General features: G+C 50.7%; 1 protein-coding gene across 2 annotated transcripts in view; it reads right to left on the reverse strand.

The window, feature by feature from the left end:
- SHISA5 (shisa family member 5) overlaps nt 1-16,811 on the reverse strand; it is a 20,018-nt gene extending 3,207 nt beyond the window's left edge. Inside the window, exons 1-3 of one of the 2 annotated variants that reach the window (XM_032412674.1) lie at nt 16,632-16,811; nt 14,167-14,323; nt 4,145-4,228 (exon numbers count right to left, since the gene is read on the reverse strand). In XM_032412674.1, the coding sequence (XP_032268565.1) occupies nt 4,145-4,228; nt 14,167-14,323; nt 16,632-16,695 (305 nt within the window). In that variant the 5' untranslated portion in view covers nt 16,696-16,811. Of the gene's footprint in view, nt 1-4,144; nt 4,229-14,166; nt 14,324-16,628 lie in introns of both variants that reach the window. The other variant, XM_032412673.1, reaches the window with a different exon arrangement.
- Nucleotides 16,812-21,678: the final 4,867 nt, after the last annotated feature.

The following is a 21,678-nucleotide window of genomic DNA, read 5'->3' on the forward strand; positions in this document are numbered from 1 at the left end:
ACACACACACACACACACACACACACACACAGTATGGCGCCCAAGCTCACCCCTTATCAGCCTCCGCCGTCAGACACACACACACACACACACACAGTATGGCGCCCAAGCTCACCCCATGTTAGCCTCCACCTTCACTCTCCGGCTTCCAGCAGCCCTGGACGTCCCCTTTTTCCATCATGGGCCACTCAGTTCCGATCCCCTCCCCTTTCGAGGAAAGGGAAGGCAAATCTTGGCCCGCCCCTCGCCCTGACGTCAGTGACAGGAAGAGCAACACAGAGCCCTTAAAGACACAGCAAGGCCCCGCTGCTCCAGAGGGCCGGGAGCAGGGAGGGAAGCCGAGGTGGTCAGGCGGTCCTCCCGGAGTTGCCTCGCCAGCCTCGCCTGCCCAGCCCTGGCCTCTCACCATGCCTATCCACCCTCCTGCCCAGACGCTGCCTTGGGATCTGAGGTGCCCTGTCTGAGTGCCCAAGCCACACTCTTGCTCAGCCCGCCAGCCCTGTTCCAGCTGTCCTCCTTGATGGGCACCTTCAGTGACCTAGGTCCACCAGCAGCAGCCCCTGGGGCCCTCGGAATGACACACGAGTCCCCTCAGCTCCCCCTCTCCCACCAGCACATGCTCCAAGCCATCAGCCTGCCTCGCCAGCATGATGTAGATGCCTCTTCAAGGGCCCTTGGCCAACCTGCCAGGTCTGATCATGTCACCCCTGCTCCAAAGCCTACTATGGCTCCCATAGCTCTTGGGATCACCAGGAATTTGATTTATAATTTACTTGTTAAACTGTATGTATCTGGGACACCCGGCTGGCTCAGTCAGTAGAGCTTGTGACTCTTGATCTCGGGGTCACGAGTCTGACCCCCACAGTGGGTGTAGCAATTACTTAAAAATTAAAAAAAAAATCTTAAAAAAAAAAACTGTGTATCTATGTGTACCTCTCTGTATATATATTATAGTTGACAATAAAAAAAAAAAAAGAATCTAGGATTTGTCTCACCAGAGAATTAAACTTAAAATAAGACAAATTTTAGGGGCGCCTGGGTGGTTCAGTCGTTAAGTGTCTGCCTTTGGCTCAGGTCATGATCTCAGGGTCCTGGGATCGAGCCCCGCATCGGGCTCCCTGCTCAGCGGGAAGCCTGCTTCTCCCTCTCCCACTCCCCCCACTTGTGTTCCTGCTCTCGCTAACTCGCTCTTTGTCAAATAAATAAATAAAATCTTTAAAAAAAAAAAAAAAAAGGCAGAATCAGCCCAAGCAGGGAGTGTGTAGGGCTGAATTGGGTGGTTCCAGAAGGCCAAAGACCCCCAGTGTGTGGACTGGGGAAAGACCCTCTCCGGAGCAGCGACAACAGCACTTTGACCATGACGCTGGCAATGCACTGACCATTCAACAGAGCAGGATGGGGTTCACCTGCCAAAGTTGGGGAGCAGGCAGCAGAAGACTTGGGCCAACTGCAGGCCCACAGGTAACATGGCCACACTCTGGGGAGCAGAGGGCCCATGTCAAGGGAAGACACAACCCATCCAGGCTGTGACAGGCAGAGGTGGCCTCCTCTGGGTCCCTGCACTCTGACCTGGTGCCTCATTCTTGGAGAACCCAAGGAGTCACCCACAGAGGGAGACGTGGGGGTTTTTTCCCCCACTGAGGCTTCTCTGGAGCTCCCAGGCACGGCCTGAGCAGCAGGGGCTGGACCCCACCAAGGAGCCAACACTCCAGTGGGTAAACAGGGCCCTTGGCCGAGGGGGCAGCACACAGATGCCCATCTGAGGGCATTCACAGAAGTGTCGCTGCTGACCCTGCCCTTCTGCCTGCTTCCTAAGCCCTAAACCTGCATAAGGCAGGTGCCGTGCGAGACACAGGGCTCTGGTGAGAGGCAGGCGCAGGCGCAAAGTCGGGCAGCATGACTGCGGTCACCTGCGCGTCCCGGCGGGCAGGACAGCAGGGCGGGGCCACGCGCAGGAGTGTGCACACCACCCACCAGACCCGGTTCTGTGTGCACAGCTCACAGAGGGACAGGTGCTCCTGGGCTCACCCCAGTTACCTCTCTGCTGCCACCAGTCCCAGCGGCCTCTCCTCCTATGCCCCGCGGGGACCTTGTTCTGCAATGTCCCCTCTGTCCCCTCTCTCAGCTCAAGTCTCCACCAGCATCCAAGAAGCCCTTCTTCATCCTGACTCCTCCTCCTCCAACTCCTGTCTTCCCCCTCACTGGTTCGCAGCCAAATCTCTCCCTGAAGCTGTCCACACTCACTTCACCCTACACGTTTCCAACTCACTCTTCAATCCGCTGCCCTGAACGGCTCCTGCCAAGGGTGCCGTGGCCTCTGTGGTGTGGCATCCACATTTCTCAATACCCCACAGCCCAAGCATCTTCCTCTTTCCTTCCGCTTCTCTGAACCTTCCCTCTCAGCATCTCCCGAGGCCCTTCCTCAAATGTTGCTGACCTCAGATTCAGTCCTCAACACACTCCTGCCACCCAACCTGAGCCCTTCACCCCACACCCACTCCTGGTCCCACATCCTCTCACAGGGCTAGACCTCTGGCCCCGTCAACAGAGCAGAGGCCAGGCCCCCCGCCACCCCCCTGGCCACTCCCTAGCAGGCAGCTGCTGAATGACAGTCTCTGGCCTCACCTCCCCCCACCAAGCCCGGTCTCCCTCTGGCCTCCCAACACCTGGGACTGGGAAGCCATGGCTGCCACCCCCTCCCTGCCTCAGCCTCTGTGGAGCAGCCAGAATGGTCTTCTTCCTGAACGCCACTCAGACCAGCACTGCCCAGAACACTTCACTGTCCTCAGGACGCTGCCCCAGGCCCACACCGGCTGGACAGCAGGATGTCCTGTGGGGCCGTCAGAAAGCCCACAGTTCTGGGACTCAGCAAAGGGCAGTCCCCGCGTGTGGAGGGAGGGGCGAGTCAAGGTGTCAGTCTCCCATCAGCCAAGGGTGCAGGATCAGCCAGCAGAGCGGAGAGCAGAGGCCGGGCCTTGGGCACTGAGGAGGGACCACGGGCTGTACCTCTGTGACACCTCCCCACTCCCAGAAGCCCTGTCCTGATCCCACTGTGGCCAGTGAGACCCCACACCCACCCAGGCTCACAGGGCAAGCACCTGGACCCCCCGCACAGGTCCGGAGCCCCCAGTGTCCTCCTCCAAAGGGGCAACCAGGCCTGGGCAGATCTTCTCCTGAAAGGGGCTTCTAGATCCACCGGGGCAGGGGCACGCAGCACATGGAACAGACCCCACCAGGAAAATACATGAGTGGCTGCATGCTTACTCCACCCACATGAAGGGTACGTCACAGCACCTCGTCACGGTGGCAAGAACACACAGCAGGAACCTGGCCAAGGGAACCGAGGATTGGGGGACTGCGCTGTTCCCCGGCCCCTTGACAGAAGGGCCCTGATACAGCAACCACGACTCACAAGCCCTGACACAGGGACTGGGCATATCAGTTATCCCAGCATCTTTACCACACCACCATGACCTCATCACCAAGCACGAGCACCGCCATCGCCCCGTCACTGTCGCCACCATCGCCCTGCCATCATGGTCACCATTGCCACTGTCACCCCACCATCATTACCACTGTCACCCCATCACTGTCACCACCATTGTCCTATCACTATCACCATCGCTCTGTCACCATCACCAGCATCACTGCATCGCTGTGACCACCATCACCCTGCCATCATCGTCAGCATCGCCCATCACCACCATGACCATCATCCCATCCCCATCACCACCATCACCCACCACCATCACCACTATCATCCTATCCCTGTCACCACCATCACCCCATCCCTGTCACCATCGCCCTGTCACTGTCACCATCATACCATCGCTGTCACCACCATCACCTCCATCACTGTCACTTGTTCCCCATCAGTCACCAGTGCCCACCCCGTCCATCACCTAGGTCAACAGGGACCCCCTACCCTTGGCCTTTCAACTGTCAACCACAGTCCCCCTATCCCCAGCACAATGATGAGGACTCAACTTTCCAACATCAGGATCAGGGACCTGGTGGTCAGCTCCTCTGGGGCCCCACTATAATGACTCTGTGGCATCCCAGTGCCCACAGCCCTCACTCTAGCCCACTGAGCCCCTTGTCACCTCCACCAGGAAGATGTGCCCAGCCTGCAGGTTTTATTTACCCTGACATCGGGTCGCTGTCCAAGCTGGAACGAAACCTCAGCGCCGAGCCCAGCTGCTCCAGTGGCTCTGTGTCAGCGGACACACTGAAAAGAGGAAACTTCATGATTAACACATCCAAGCCCCACCCAGCACACCAGGAACAAACATTACCTTAGCACACACACAAAATGCACAAGAGCCGATCCTGCGCGGGCCACAGAGGAGCCCCGATGGCCTCCCGAGGATGACTATCACACACACAGGATCTCAGGCTACAGTGCTGAACACTCCTCTCAAGCGTACCTGGAACATTCTCCAGTATAGACTACATGTAAGGCCACAAACGAGGCTCAATCGATTTGAAAAGATTGGTATCATACAAAGTTATCTTCTCTAACCACAGTGGGATGAAGTTAGAAATCAGCAGAGAAAGACCACCGAGCCACAAAGTGAAAAAAGAAATGCTAAACACAACTCATACCTTGAGAAACTAACATGGTACCAAAAAAGAAAAACAGCGACAAAACTGTGCATTAATAAGAAAATATAAAGTAAATTAAGAAACATGTAATACAAAAATACAGATTCAAAGGGGCACGATGTTTATAGCAGCATTATCAACAATAGCCAAATTATGGAAAGAGCCCAAGCGCCCACTGACTGATGAATGGATAAAAACAATGTGGTATATCAGGGCACCTGGCGGGGGTGGGGGGGCTCAGTCGGTTAAGCATCTGCTTTCAGCTCAGGTCATGATCTCAGAGTCCTGGGATCAAGCCCCAGGTCAGGCTTCCTGCTCAGCGGGGACTCTGCTTCTCTCTCTCTCTCTCTGCCCCTCCCCCACACGTGTGCACGCACACACACACTCTCTCAAACAAATAAAAACATAAAAACAATAAAATCTTAAAATAAAAAGATGTGGTGTATCCATACAACGGAATATTACTCAGCCATCAAAAAGAACGAAATCTTGCCATTTGCAATGATGTGGATGGAGCTAGAGTGTATTATGCTAAGTGAAATAAGTCAGTCAGAGAAAGACAAAAACCATATGATTTCACTCATATGAGGAATTTAGGAAACAAAACAGATGAATATATGGGGAGGGAAAAGAAAAAGAGAAGGAGAGAGGGGGAGGCAAACCATAAAAGACTCTTAACTATAGACAACAAACTGAGGGTTAATGGAGGGAGGTGGGTGGGGGATGGGCTAAGTGGGTGATGGGCATTAAGGAGTGCACTTGTTATGATGAGCACTGGGTGTTGTATATAAGTGATGAATCACTAAATTCTACTCCTGAAACCAATAATACATTATATGTTAACTAAGTAGAATTTAAACAAAAATTTGGAAGAAAAAATAAATAAAATTGTGCCAAGTAAAAAAAAAAAAAAGAAGAAATTAAGAAATTAGTAAAACTGGATAACAAAAATACTACAGGTTAAAATTCATGAAACACAGCTAACGCAGTTCTTAGATGGAAATTAATTATCTTTTTTAAAAAAGATTCATTTATTTATTTCAGAAAGAGAGACAGTGTGTAGGTGGGAGGAGGGGCAAAGGGAGAGGGAGAGGGAAAGAATCTCAAGCAGACTCCCCACAGAGCACAGAGCCTGACCTGGGGCTCTATCTCATGACCCTGAGACCATGAGCTGAATTGAAATCAAGAGTCAGATGCTCAACCAACTGAGCCACCCAGCTGCCCCAGAAATTTATTTATCTTTAGAAGTAAGATGTTAGGACATCTAGGTGGCTCAGTCAGGTAAGCGTCTACCTTTGGCTCAGGTTTTGATCCTAGGGTCCTGGTATCAAGTCCCGTGTTGCGCTCCTTGTTCAGCAGGGAGCCTGCTTCTCCCTCTCCCTCTGCCTCTGTCTCTCATGAATAAATAAATAAAATCCTTAAAAATAAATAAATAATAAAGAAAGAAAGAAAGAATAAATGTAAGATGTTAAACTCAAGAAGGTGGGGAAAAAGTAATAGAGCAAATCCCCCAAATAAGGAAGGGATTAATAAAGGGAAACACAAAAATAAGAGAACAACAGCCACAAAAAATAATACAAAAGATTTAAAAACTCAAAGTTGGTAGGCCCTCTGGGAAGACTCATCAAGGAGAAGACAGAAAAAGAAAAAAATGCATAATAAAAAAGGGGAAATAACTACAGGTACAACAGAGATTTTAAAAGTAGTAACTTCAGGGGCGCCTGGGTGGCTCAGTCAGTTAAGCGTCTGCCTTCGGCTCAGGTCATGATCCCAGGGTCCTGGGATCAAGCCCCACATTGGTCTCCATGCTCAGCAGGGAGTCTGCTTCTCCCTCTCCCACTGCCCCTCCCTCTGCTTGTGCTCTCCCTCTCTCTGTCAAATAAATAAAATCTTAAAAAAAATAAATTAAAAAAATTAAAATTTTTTTAAAAAGTAATAACTTCAGGGGCGCGTGGGTGGCACAGTTGGTTGAGTGTCTCACTCTTGGTTTCGGCTCAGTTTGTGATCTCAGGGTCGTGGGATCAAGCCCCACGTAGGCTCCGCACTCGCTGTGGGGTCTGCTTGAGATTCTCTCTCCCTTTCCCTCTGCCCCTCCCCACTGCCCTCTCTCTCTCACTCTAAAATAGATAAATCTTTGGGCACCTGGGTGGCTCAGTTGGTTGGGCGACTGCCTTCGGCTCAGGTCATGATCCTGGAGTCCGGGGATCGAGTCCCGCATAGGGCTCCCCGCTCGGCGGGGAGTCTGCTTCTCCCTCTCACCCTCCTCCCTCTCATGCTCTCTCTGTCTCGGTCTTTCTCTCTCAAATAAATAAATAAATCTTTAAAAAAAATAGATAAATCTTTAAAAAATAAAAATAAAATAAAAGTAATAGCTTCATTGGCTAGTATCAAAAAGACACAATATTTAACACGTACTGGGGAGCATGTGGAGAAAGGGGAGCCCTCGTGCACTGTTAGTAGGAATGCAAACTGGTGCAGCCACTGTGGGAAACAGTATGGAGGTTCCCCCAACAAGTTAAAAATAGGCATACCATATAATCCGTATACAAGCAATTCTACTTCTCGGTATTTATCTGCAGAAAACGAAAACACCTATTCGAAAAGATATGTGCACCCCTATGTTCACTGCAGAGTTATTTATAATAGTCAGGATGTGGAAGCAATCTAGGTGTTGATTGGTAGATTAGTGGATAATGAAGATGTGAGGCGCGCACACATACACACACACACACACACACACACACACACACACACTGGAATATTACTCAGCCACAAAAAGAAGAATGAAATCTTGCCATTTGCGACAACATGGATAGACCTAAAGGGTATTATGCTAACTGAAATAAGACAGAGAACGACAAATACCGTATGATTTCACTTCTATGTGGAATTTAACAAACAACAAACCAAAACAGAAAGAGCCTCATCAATACAGGAAACAAAGTGGTGGTTACAGAGGGAGGACAAGTTGGGGGTGGGGCGGGTGAAAGAGGTGAAGGGGATTAAGAAGCACAAACTTGCAGTCATAAAATAAATAAGCCACAGGATGTACGTACAGCACAGGGAACATAGGCAATAATATTGTAATAAGTTTGTACGGTGACAGACAGTGACTACACTTACCATGGGGATCATTTTGTAACATATAAAAATACTGAATCACTATGATGTATACCTGAAACTAACAGAATACTGTATGTCAACTATACTTTGATTTAAAAAAATAACAATAATAACCTTCTTTGGATTCTGATTTGAACAAACCACCCATGAAAAGGCACTTTGGAACAAGTGGAGGCAACTAAAGACAGACTGGCATTGAAAATTATTAATGAATTACTGTTAATTGTACCAAATGTGTTATTGAAAGAGTGGTTATATTTCTTTACAAAGGACTCATTTGTACGGATGAAAACTAACATTTAAGGAGACATTTTTTTAAAGGTTTATTTATTTATTTGAGAGAGAGGGAGATCAGAGGAAGGGGCAGAGGGAGAGAGAATCTCAAGCAGACCGCCCACACACACACACACACACTGAGCACAGAGCCCAACTAGGGCTTAATCCCAGGACCCTGACATCATCACCTGAGCAAAATCCAGAGTTGGACGCTCAACTGATGACTGAGCCATCCAGGAGCCGTTGGGAGAAATTTTTATGATGTTTTAATTTTTGTTTTGTTTTAAAATAATCAGAAAAAAAAGTGGTGGGAGGTGTATAAAATAATAGTGTCAGAGTGTTGGTAACTATGGAAGCAGGTGATGGGTATGTAGAGTTATTATATTATTCTCTCTGCTTTTGTATATATTGAAAATTTCCAAAATTAAATGTAAAACAAAATAAAATTAAAAAGCATTAGGAACAACTATATCCTAAATTTGAAGGAAAGGTGAAGCTGAGGAGAAAATAGTTTTTAAAAACCAGTGTGCAGGGGCATCTAGCTGGCTCAGTTGGAAAAGCATGCCACTCTTGATCTTGGGGTCATGGGTTCGAGCCCCACGTTGGGTGTTGAGATTACTTAAATAAACGAAACTTTTTTTTTTTTTTTTTTTTTAAAGATTTTATTTATTTATTTGACAGAGAGAGACACAGCGAGAGAGGGAACACAAGCAGGGGGAGTGGAAGAAGGAGAAGCAGGCTTCCCGCGGAGCAGAGAGCCCGATGTGGGGCTCGATCCCAGGACGCTGGGATCATGACCTGAGCTGAAGGCAGACGCTTAACGACTGAGCCACCCAGGCGCCCCTAAATAAACGAAACTTAAAAAAAAAAAAAAAAATCAGTGTGTAGCCTTTGGTGAGCAATAACAGAGCAAAGGATACCACACTGGTGTGTGGAAGGCTGGAAAGAAAGCTCCATGGAAGTAAGCATGGCATCTGAGGGCCTGTTCTCTGAAAGTCTCGGGTGACAGAGATTAGACCCAGAGCCCACCAGGTGGGGAGGCCCTGATGATTCCCACTCACTTGGGATGAGACTTCAAAATCTGCACCCTAAGAAGGGAGGAAGTGAGTAGACAGTTTAGCTTCTAATCCTCTCAATCTCTGCAGTTAGGCCAAGATGTTTTGGGGGGGGGGGTTTTGTTTGTTTTTTTTTTAAGATTTTATGTATTTGTCAGAGAGAGAGCACAAGCAGGGGAGTGGTAGGCAGAGGGAGAAGCAGGCTTCCCACTGAGCAAGGAGCCTGACGTGGGACTCGATCCCAGGACCCTGGGATCATGACCTGAGCTGAAGGCAGACGCTTAACTGACTGAGCCACCCAGGCATCCCAGACCAAGATGATCTTAAGAATGCTGTGTCCCTGGCAAAAGCAACACAAATCCTCCCTGGAAGAAGTCCTGGGCTCCAAATTTCGACAATCAATTTTGTAAATGTAATGTTCGGCACACCATCAAAATTTTTCAGAAACACTAGGACACAAGACAACATGAATACGAACAACAGAGGCAAATGACCCCAGAAATACCACGGGGCTTCAAATATTGAAGCCACTGACATTAAACACCACCACATACACAGTTCAAGGAGATGAAAGAAAAAAAATTGAGCAGTTGAGGAGAACATGAAATATAAAAGAAGAAACAAAAATTCTAGAACTAAAAAGCAATACTACAAATTCATAATTCATTAGAGACAGCTGAAGATATAATTCATAAACTGGAGGATAGGTCCAATACATGTAGACTGAAGCTCAGAGACACAAAAAGACAGTAAATATAAAGACAGAAGATGGTGGGTGAAATACGAAATACAAGAGGTTTACAAGAGGTCTTATATATGTGTAATTAGAGTCCTAAAAGGTAAAGAGTGAGAAAATGGAGCAGAAGCAATCTTTAAAGAGATAACAGCTGCCAATTTTTCAAAACTGAGGAAAAAACATCAATTCAAGAAGTACTGTGAACCCCAAACAGCACAAAGCCACCTAGGCACATCACAGCAAAACTGCTGAAAACCAAATACAAAGAAAAATCTTAAAAGTAGTCAGAGGGGGAGCCTTGGTGGCTCAGTCAGTTGAGCATCCGACTCTTGATTTCAGTTTAGGTCATAATCTCAGAGTTGTGGGATCGAGCCCCACATCAGGCTCCCCACTCGATGAGGAGTCTGCTTGAGATTCTCTCTCTCTCTCTCTCTGCCCCTCCCCTGGCTTGCACGCGAGCATGCGCGCATGCATGCTCGCTCACTTGCTCTCTCTCTCAGATAAATAAATAAATAAAATCTTAAAAAAATAAAAAGTTTAAAAAAAAAAGCACTCAGAAAAAAACATGTTGCTTGCAAAGGAGAAATAATTAAACTGTCAACTGGTTTCTCAACAGAAAGGACAGAAATCAGAAGACAATGGAATGGAATGGGACGCCTGGCTGGCTCAGTCAGAAAAGCATCTCAAGGTCATAAATTCGAGCCCCACGTTGGGTGTAGAGATTACTAAAAAAATATATAAATAAAAAAGAAATGACAATGGAATGAAAGCTTTAAAGTGTTGAAAGAAGTTGACAGCTGCCAACCTGGAAATCTGTAACTGGGAAAAATATCCTTTAAGAGGGAAGGTGAAATTAAAGACATTTTCAGAGAAACAAAAATGGAGAAAATTTGACACCAGCATACCTGCATGAGAGGTAGAAGGAACACGATCTCAGTTGAGGCTTAAAGATGTAGGAAGCAATAAGAAGCAGCAGAGAATATAAATATATGGATAAATATAAATAAATATTCACTGTCAAAAACAATTAAAATATGGTCTTTGAGGTTTACAATAGTATTACAAGAAATAAAGAGGGACATTACACATGATAAATTGAACACTTCATCAGAAAGTCAAACCAATCTTAAATACATATGCACCTAATAACAAAGCATCAGAATTCATGAAGCAAATATTGACAGAACTAAAAGAAGAATAAACATATCTGTGGTCTCTCAGTAATCGATAAAACAAGCAGACAAAACCAATAAAGACGGAAAAGATCTAAACACATTATCAACCAACTTGACCTAACTGACACTTCTAAAGCACTACACCCAACAACTGCAGAATATACCATTTTTCAAGTTCATATGAAACATTTACCAAGGTATAGTATATGCTGGGTCATAAAATGAATCTCAATAAATTTCAAAACACTTAAAAGAAAACAACACAATGAGGTATTACTACACATTCAGCAAAATTACTAAAATTAAAACCTTCTGGGAAATAGAAATGATCTAGATCCTGCCTAAGGTATTATATGTGAGAAGTATACATTTACTAAAACTCATTAAGCTGAAACATTAAGACCTGTGCATTTTACTATATGTAATTATACCTCCATTTTTAAAAATTGACTTACAATGCCAAGTTTTGAGAGAAGGCACAGCAAACTGGAACACTCATACATGGCTGGTAAGAGCGTAAATGGTACAACAATGCTAGAAAACTGTGAGTACCTGCCAAAGCTGAACACATGCAGCCAATGAATCAGCAAATTTACTCCTAGATATTTACCCAAAAGAAATATGTTCCATTTAAATTTTTATTTATTTAAGTAATCTCGATCCCCAACATGGGGCTTGAACTCATGACCCTGAGATCAAGAGTCGCAGGCTCCTCTAAGCCAGCCAGGAGCCCCAGAAATATGTTTCTTTTAAAAGGCACCAAGGAGGGGCTCCTGGGTGGCTCAGTCAGTCAAGTGCCCAACTCTTGATTTTGGCTCAGGTCATGATCTTGGGGTCGTGAGATCAAGCCCCGAGTCAGGCTCTACACTCAGCAGGGAGTCTGCTTGAGATTCTCTCTTTACCTCTCCCTCTGCCTCTCTCCCCACTCGTGCACTCTCTCTCTCTCTCTCTCAAATAAATAAATAAATCTTTAAAAGGCACCAAGGATTTGTAAAAAGAGAGTTCTTAGTATCACTATCAGATTAGCAGAAACCTTCCTTAGTCTAATAAGGTGTCTTTAAAAACAAAAAAACTACAGCAAACATTACTTTTAATCAGAAATGATGAAAGCCTTCCCCTGAGACAAGAATGCTACCTATCATCACTTCCAATCAACACTGTACTGGAGATCCTAGCCAGTGCAATAAAGCAAGAAAAATTAATTAAAAGTACAAGAATTGGAATGGAAGAAATAAAACATTAATTACACATGATGTGACTACTTTTATAGAAAATTCTTAAGAAGTTTCGATTAAAATCACTCAAACTGATACATAAATTTAGTAAAGTCTCTGGATACAAGGTCAATTTATAAAAATGTATTACCTTTATATCAATAAATAATGAGAATTTTAAACTATACTGTTTACAGTACCGTCAAAAAGATTACCTAGAAAAAGTACAGGGGCAGGGAAACTATTTGACAAAACTCAAGATCCCTTTATGACTAAAAGTCCAAGCAAACTAGAAATAGAAGGAAACTTCCTCAATCTGATAAAGGGCACCAATGAAAAATCTACAGCTAGCATCATACCTAATCCTATATGTTTTCTCCCTAAAATTGAGACCCAGACAGGGAGCTCTGCTCTCACCACTTCTATTCAACATTGCAATGGAAGTCCCAGCCAGTGCAATGAGGCAAGAAAAAGGAATAAAGGAATACAGAAGGTAAAAGAAGTAAACAGTAGAAGAAAAAATAATGGAGTAAGAACAAACCAAAACAATACGGTAAGTGAAAAAAAAAGAAATACAGAATAGGAGAGACCAAAAAAAACCACAAAATAAGATGGCAAATATAATCTCAGAATGCCAATAATTACATTAAATTTAAATGAAATGCTGTATTAAAAAAAAATTACTGGAATGGATTTTTTTTTAAAGACACATGTAAAAATATAAGGACACCAAAAGGTGTTCACTTCCAGTGAAAGGGTGGAATATGATCCATGAGGAATCCTTAGGTATGGCTGGCAGGTATGCAGCCTGGTGCTGCCATTCCCAAGAACACCTTGGAAGTCCTTAGTAACTACATACATCTCACTGACCTGGCAATTTGCTCCCATGTACACGTCCAAGAAATTCTCACATGGTTCCACAAAAAGAGAAAGGAAGTATAGGAAGATGCCCACAGCAATTATCTATGATAGCAAGCTTAGGACTCACACCACAGAGAATGACACCACAGGGTGGGCACAGCCCAGCTGTACACCATGCAATATGAATGGGTCTTACAAATAAAAAACACTGTGCTGAATGCAAAAAAGTAAGGGAGTTCATTGTATCCACAAAACAATGTAGACTTCAAAACACAAAGTAGCTCAGTCGGTAGACCATGCAGCTCTTGATCTTGGGGTCATGAGTTTGAGCCCTATGTTGGGTGTAGAGTTTAAAAAAAAACAAACTTTAACTTAAAAATCAATCAATCAATCAATCACATAAACAATGAAAAGGACATACAGACTGGTTGCTTATGGGGTGAGAGGCAAATGGAAAGGTCACGTGAGATTAAATACATAAGATGGTACGGGCTGGGTTGGGCTTGCCCAGACCAGTGATGATCACCTGCCATGAGCTGAGAAGTTGGACCACCTCCACCCTCTCTATCCCTATGACCAAACACAAAAGAAACACAGACGTGGCAAAGGGAGACCTTGCTTCCAGCCCATGAAACGGTCTAAACCTAGATGGAATGCAAATCCACTGGCCACACCAAGAGGACCCAGGCATGGTGCAGAGTGCGATGTGCGCCCCAGGGCCCACAAGATGATACCTACACAAATCACATACAATCCCCTGCCAGGTGCATGCGTATGCTACAGGGTACACTCACACCAAGGTGTGCATCTTGCTGGTCCAGGTACATACCCAGGGGTGAGCCACAGGGCCAGCTGAGGCCACCAGCCCTGAGAAAACTGCTCAGCCCAAGACTGAGTGAGCCAGGTAAGCTGGAGCCCTTGAGGGTTGGGGAGAGAGGGGCAAGGGACTAACTGAGCAAGCCCAGAACAGGAGCTCCCATCCCTTACCCCCATCCCTGGTCCAGTGCTCTAGCATCTTGAGGGGGCTGCGAGGCCAGAGGGGCAGGGCTATTTCTCTTTCAGGCACACTCCTGCTGGGGGGCGGGCTCAGGCCTCCCACCCTGCGACCACTGTGCACCCACCTGGCCTCAGGCCCGGCACAGCTTCCCTCGCTGCCCACAAATTTCTTCAGCTCATCAGAGCAGCAGTATTGGTTGTAACAGTTGCCACAGCAGAAATCAGGACAGGACTCGGGGAAGAATTTGCGTCCACGGGAAGCCACACATACTTCACTGTGGGCTGGAGCGGAAAAGCACACTTGTTAATCGGTGGCCATAGGGCCAGGCCTCACGCCAGATCTCAGCCATGTCCCAGCCCACGTAGCCCCTCCCTTAGCACTGCCTTGCCCTCCCCCCTGTCCCACAGCAGAGGCACCTAACCGGGCTCCCTCTCTCCTCCACCAGCCACTTGCCTTCTGATGAAGACTGACCTTCCTAAGTGGGAGTTTGGAGGGGCCACTTCCCGCTCGCGGACCATCCCTGGTCTCCACTGCCTCAGGATCAAGTCCAGGGTCCACAAAGCAGGCTCTGGACTGCAAAGGGCTTTGATGGTCACCCCAACTTTCCAGCTCTATCCACACTCGGCCCATATTCTTGCCTGTTTCCCGTTCCCTGTCTTCAAATCTATTCATCTTTCACGGCCTTACTCCAGTCCCCCTCCTCTAGAAGCTGCCCAAGCCCAGCAGTCAGAGCTGAACAGTAACGCCCCCAACCAGCTGCTGGGGCCCAGGCACTGGACCAACCTATTCTCAATCCTTACTCCCTCTCCTCACCACTCAGTGCCTCTGCTAGACCCTGGACTCCAGGGCCCTGGCGCTCACAGCCCACGCCCTCACGGCAGGCTCACCGTCGGCCACGGCCATACCCACCACAAATGTCCGTGAAGCACTTAGCCCTGGGCTGGGCCTGCAGCAGGTGCCTAGGAAACGTTTATGCAATTGGTGGCCAGGGCTCCGACGCAGTGGCACCACTTTAAGCCCCAGAACCATCACAAGGCTCTCAGCCAGAGTAGGGATCCAAGGACTTTCCCACAGGCTGGGGTAAGGACAGAGCTCCCAGTATTCCAGGTCATACTGAGAGGACCTGGCTGACAAGTGTGGGAAATGACCCAGGGCTTTGGGAGACCACAAGGCCTGCAAACTTCCAGGAAGAAGCTACAGCCAAATGTTCCCATGCATCCTTAAGCTACATTAGCAGAGATCTAGTGCCCACCAGCAGGAGGGGGGCAGTCCCAGATTGTGCCTGGACAGACCCCGAATAGAACACCCAGTCCAGCAAGGCCCAGATGGCTATGGTAGCCTGGAGACAGGTCTGATGACAAACCCTGATGTATGGCTATGTCTCCTGGAAACAGTCCTGGCCCAGCACCTGGACCCGGGGGACCCAGACTGGCCAGAGCCCCAGGGCAGCGTGCCATGTCTGGAGACTCCGCCTGGTCAGTGTATCACATACAGAGCGAGTCCCAAAGACAGAGGCACTGAGTGACCTCCTTGAGAAGAGATAACTAGGAAGGGGATGGGGGACGGGGGCGGGGTGCTCCGGTCTTGGCAGGTTCGGGCAGAACCCTGCTCTGGGCAAAGCTGCAGGCGCAGAGGACCTGACCACTCCCAGGCTCCCCCCAGCCAGCTGTCCACCTGACAGCAGGTGTGGTCAGCGTGGCCCGCGCTCCCGGGTAACTCAGGTGACCCACCTCCAGCAGGGTCCTTTCGGCCTCTACGGCCACAGCCCAGCCTCTAAGCTGGGGCTGAAGACATACACCCCTTGCACTGTTTGGGCCAAGAGCCCACGACAGAAATGCTCTTCTGGGCCCCAGACACGCTGGACAAGGCTTGCCAGATCTCACTGGACCAGGGACCGGGGCTCCACCTTCTTACTTTCCCACCCCAGGTCCCCGGATTCATCTCAGCCCCCCAGGAAATAAAGCCCTTTTCCTCGAGAAAGCCACTCACCCCAGTGGGATTGCTCGGCTTCCTCTGGCTGGGCAAGGGGCTGTTCCAATTCCTACCCTGAAATGGCCCCCAGCCTGGCCGCCTCCTCGGTGAATCATCAGTCTACCATCAACACACACAGTGGTGTTTCCTCCAACCCAGGAGGCCAGCCTCAGGCGTCCCCAGGAACACAAGGGCCATGGGAGCAGGGGGTGGGGGAGTCCAGCCAGTAAATAGGGCCGAAGGGAAGGCCTCTGATAGAGGGGCCAGGCCTCCCTCCTGCCACCACCCTAGGCTAAGGCCAGGCAGGGACTCCTACCCCAGCCCCTGGGGACCCGATCCCGTGGAACATCTAAGGGAGCACAGACCCCACCACTACCACCATTACCCGGGGCACAACAATGGTGGCAACTTCCCAGAGTCTGTTCAGACACAGGGGTGCTGACTGAGGTCAGGTCAGTCCTGGGGGTTGGCTGGCTGCCTTGGGGTTACTGGGGGTAGGGGACACTGGGGATGGTGCTGCCTGGGCTCACTCCAGGGACGCACGAACGTGGCTGCCCCCCTCCCAGACACACTGTCCCTGCCCGGGACGCACTGCCCCCACCCCGCGAGGCTCACCACCTGGAGGCGGGGGGAGCAGCAGCACCAGCAGCAGGATCCGTGGCGCGGGGACCCACACAGCCATGGCTGGGCGGCGGACTGACACAAGGACAGACGGACAGAAGCGGCACGGGTTGAGGTGCCGCCGCAGCCGCAGCGACCCCTGCGGCCACCGCTTCCTCGCCCCGCCCTTGGCGGCCTGTTCCGGGAACCCCGCCCGGAGGAGGGAGCGGAGGGGAGGAGAGCGAGGCCAGGGAGGGGGAGCGGACGCCCCTCCCAGCCTCCGGGCCGGGCCCACGTCCAGGGGCCACGCGGACACTCCGGCCCATTCCGGGCGCCGGCGGCCCTGGTGAGCCCCGACGTCGCCTTCTGGGCGCGGGATACTTTCCGCCTCCCTCCCCTGTTCCCAGCCCTTGGCCCGGAGGGGGTCTTGCGGGGGGGATCTGCATCCTAACCCTTGGGAGGCAGGACACAGGCCCTCCTCGCGGCAGGGGGGCCCCTCCTGTCCAGCGGATCCTCTCTCCGGACCCACCTGGGAGCCGGGGACCAGGTGAGGTGGTGGGAACAGTGCCCAGAGCAGACCTGGGCACACAGTAGGCGCTCAATAAATGCCAGTCCCTCCTGCAAGCCTAATCCAGAGGCTCTGAGGAGGCTCCATCCCCTGTCCCCTGGGTTGACAGCTCTATCCCCGCAGTCATCCTACCCCCCAGCCCAGGCAGGCTCATCCCCGCCTCTGAGGGCAAGCCTGGTTCAGATGGGCTGCTCTGAGGATGGGAACTGGCAGCTCCCGGGCACACTAGGCCACCTCCTGGCTCAGGGGAGTCTGGCTGGCCCGAATTCATGTCTGTTCCGGGACCATGTGCTCACCCAAGACTCCCTGAGATGGCGCAGTGGCTAACTGTGGCCCTGCCATTCACTGTGGGGCAGGGGTCTGGGCAGAGCCGGAGAACGGAGAAGGAGCACGGTCTGGAGTCTGTCCCAGCTGCTACAACAAAACATCATAGACTCGGGGGCTTATAAACCACAATTCTGCCAACTGGGAAGTCCAAGATCAAGTTGCCAGCAGATTCTGTGTCTGATGAGAGTTTCCAGGTTCATAGATGATTGTCTTTTCCCTGTGTTTTCACTTGGCAGAAGGACCAAGAGACCTCTCTGGGGCCTCTTCTATAAGGACATTCACCCCCATTCATGAGGGCTCCACCCTCAAGATCTAATCACCTCCCAAAGGCCCCACCTCCAAATACCATCACCTTGGGGTTAGAATTTCAACATCTGAATTTGGGGAGGGCACAGGTGTTCGATCTATGGCCAGCATTTTTTTACCCAGGGTTTCTGACCTGCCACCCACCCCACACCTGGCATATCCAGGACATCGTACTCAAGGCAGAAAACATGAAATGTCACACTGACTGGGCACCTGGGCCAGTGAACACACCCCGCGTGCCACCGCATGTTTCTCACCTGAGGACGGGGCATCGCTGGGACAAAGAGACCCCAGAGGACAACCTGGGAGGTCCTCAGTGCGGTTCCCCAGGCTGGGGTGTGAGAAGAGGGAGGAGACAGCTCGGCCAGGAGCCACCTGGTCGGGAAGGGCTCAGGACTCAGCACACGAGACAGAGGCATGGCTGTCCCCGGGCAAGATGAGGAGCCCTCCCTGACACGGCTCAGCCTCATCCTGCCCCGCTGCCTCTGCCCCCCCCCCCCAGCAATACGGTCTGAAATTGGACACAGCCCAGGTCCCCCTTCTGCACACCCAACAGCCACCACATGCTCCCCTCCACCTGCACCTGTCCAGCCAGCCTCTGAGCCCTCGTTCCACACCCTGTGTGCCCAGCCCTCTGCGTCCCACAAACTCGGTCTCTCTTCATAACATAGGCCCTGCCCCCAGCAAAGCTTCTCAGAGCTGTCCTTTCTTACGTCCTGTCACCTGTCTTTGGCCTCTCTGCTCTGACACCCCCACCCCATTTCCTCTCGGGGCCTCTCCCCTGGCCTCATCCTCCCTGACCTTTTCAGGATTGGGGTCCCCATGCCCTCTCATCTTCCTATACCTCACAAAAGTGGGAAACCTTCATGGGGGAGTCCCGTGCGGGCTCCATGGCCCACCCAGAGCTGTGCACGGACAGGAGGAGCCTGAGGCCAGGAACAGCCCGAGGCTGGGAAAATCACAGCCATGCATCCGACCGGCGTGTGTCCATGCGGGGGAGGACACCAAGTCTGTGTAGCTGGGAAATGGTCACTTCCACAAGCCGCCTGGGGAAATCAGCCCCTCCGAGGCAGAAACCAAACTCCCTGTGCCAAATGTGGGGGTCTCAACAAGATGGAGGGTCCTCCAATCCGACTCTTGATCTCAGGGTCGTGAGTTCAAGACCCACATTGGGTGTAGAGTTTACATTAAAAAAAAAAGTGTACTCAACAAGAGTGAGGGTCCTACAGGCAGGACACATGAGGTAAGGACCCAGACAGCTGGACTAGCTCAGCAAACACAGTGCCAGGCCACGTGTATGGGACGGAGGTGCCCGGCAGCGGGGCTGCTGCGCTCAGAGGCAGCCCTCTGACAGCCTGTCTCCTCGGGCCTCCCCCACCCGCTCTTCATTCCAGCCGGTGCCCTTCCCTGCTTAGAAACAGACCCTACCTTAAATTCTGCCCCTTTCCCGTCTGGTCTACATGAAATGGCTCACACCTCATTTCAGGGCACACACCACCCCCCCAACTGCTGTTCCCCTGTCCCAGGCCACTGGCACCACAGGGTCCTCCCCTATGTCCTCACCCTCTCCCTCTGCATTTCCGCCTTGCGCTCCCTGCTGGTGTCCCGGACCACCTGATCCTCACCTTCCCCACCTTCCACCCACAACTCTACTCTTGCCCCCTCCCTGCCCTGAGCTCTCTGCCAGCTGACTTGGCCTCTGAGATTCACCACAGTCCATTCACCTGTGGTGTCTTGGCCTCTGAGATTCACCACTGTCCATTCACCACAGTCCAGGCCCTGAGGACGCCCAGAACACCACCTCCCAAGAGCCCCTGGGCCACCACAGACAACTCACACCTGTCTCCCCAGTTCCACCTGGTCACCCAGGCTGGTGCTCAACTCCCCCCACTCTGCCACTCTCACCTCCAGAACATTCTTTTACTTACCACTGACACAGCTCTGGTCTCACCACCTCTCTCCATGCTTCCAGTCTTGAACTTCCTAGAGAACAAATCAGTAGTCAACCCACCCACCCCATCACCACCGCTCTAAATCCTGCAAGGACTCCCCATGGCTCTTAAGGTAAAGTTCCAATTTCAGTCCCAGCAATAAAATGGGGCTCCTCGTGCTTCCTGGCCACCACACACATCCCCCTCACCCTCTCTGGCTCACCCTTTAGGTCCCAGTTTAAAACGCCACCTCCTTCAGGAAGCCTCCCAAGATGTCAAGTCTGAGTTAGGGTGCCCCTCTATGTTCCCACAGCCCTTGTGACTCCCCCAGCCCAACACCAAACCCTGGGTCATGTGGGTGTCTTCTGCTACTCTGGGGGGTCAATGAGACTGGGGTAGTATCTGTCTTCTGTATCCAGCACAAGGGCCATGCACATAGTAGGTGCTGGATAACTGAGGAAGAAGGAAAGACAGGATCCCTTTCAGCCCACTGGCCACTTTCCCCTGAGTACCAGGCCTGAATCACTCCCCTCGGGGATGGGCTGCCTCAGTGCCCCCAGTCCTCTGTGCTCCCCATAGTAGGGACCTGTGGCAGCAGCTTGTATTGACTTTCCCTTCTGGGTCCACCCTCCACCTTACCTCGTCCTGGGGCTCCCTCTTCCTGGGCTTCTTGTTGGGCTTGGCAAATAGAAGGTGGGAGGTCAGAGTCTGCGTGGGTGGGGCTGCCCCCCCCACTCTACTTCCCCAAACTCCTGCCTGCCGTCAACACACCCCACCCCATAGCACTCCTCTCTCCTAGGTCCCTCTCAGGGCCATATGCTGAGATATTGAGACTTTATCTAGAGGCCACAGGAGTGAATGCCTTGAGAGATCCCTCTGGTGGACAGATTACGGGAACTGACACAGGATGTGTGGGGGCCAATCTGGGGCTAAGGCGTGGTCCCACACCGGGTTCGGGTAACCCTTCCCCACCTTGACCCCGCAGGCCTAGGGATGGAAAGGGCTTCTTGTTTGTTTGGTTTTTTTTTAAGATTTTATTTATTTATTTGAGATAGAGTGAGAGAGAGAGAGAGAGAGAGAGAAAGAGCACGCATAGGCACGCGCGCACACACACACACACACACACACACACACACACACACACACACGAGCGGAGGGTGGGAGGGACAGAGGGAGAGGGAGAAGCAGGCTCTCCACCGAGCAGGGAGCCCAACTAGGGGCTCAGTCCCGCCCCCGCCAAGGCAGACATTAAACCGACTGAGCCCCCCAGATGCCCGGGAAAGGGCTCCTCCTGATGTTACCCCCTGGTGCTGCCCCAACCTAGGTGGCCCCTTGAACCTATCTACAGCCCTGTAAACAGCACTTGTATTGAGCTCTTCTCAAACACCCAGCTTGACGAGAATGGGACCTTCGCTTACAGTGGGTGGCCAAGCTGTGATGGGAAGTCCACGTGGGCCCGGCAGCCCAGAGCAACACCCAGTGATGCCCAGACGGCCCACTCCTGACGCGGATGCAGCCCATCTGCCTGGGACTGAGCCTCGGGGCCAGGAGCGGTGAGTGCTGTTAAAAAAGAAAACCACAGGGCGCCTGGGTGGCTCAGATCGTTAAGTGTCTGCCTTCGGCTCAGGTCATGATCCCGGGGTCCCGGGATCGAGTCCCGCATCGGGCTCCCTGCTAGGTGGGGAGCCTGCTTCTCCCTCTGCCTCTGCCTCTCTCTCTCTCTCTCTGACTCTCATGAATAAATAAATAAAACATTAAAAAAAAAAAAAAAGAAAACCACAGGCCCAAAAAGGTGTTCCTCAGACCAAGTTCCCAAACCAGGGCTTGATCCCCAGTCTAATTGTGGTTTCAGCCTCCCCCAGAAATGTGGCTGTAACCGGTCAGTCGGGGAATGTTTGATCAGCTCCACTGAGTCGGCCACCTGCTCATCTCC

Source organism: Phoca vitulina, unplaced genomic scaffold (assembly GCF_004348235.1).
Source record: "Phoca vitulina isolate PV1807 unplaced genomic scaffold, GSC_HSeal_1.0 scaffold13, whole genome shotgun sequence".
Lineage (NCBI taxonomy): Eukaryota > Metazoa > Chordata > Mammalia > Carnivora > Phocidae > Phoca > Phoca vitulina.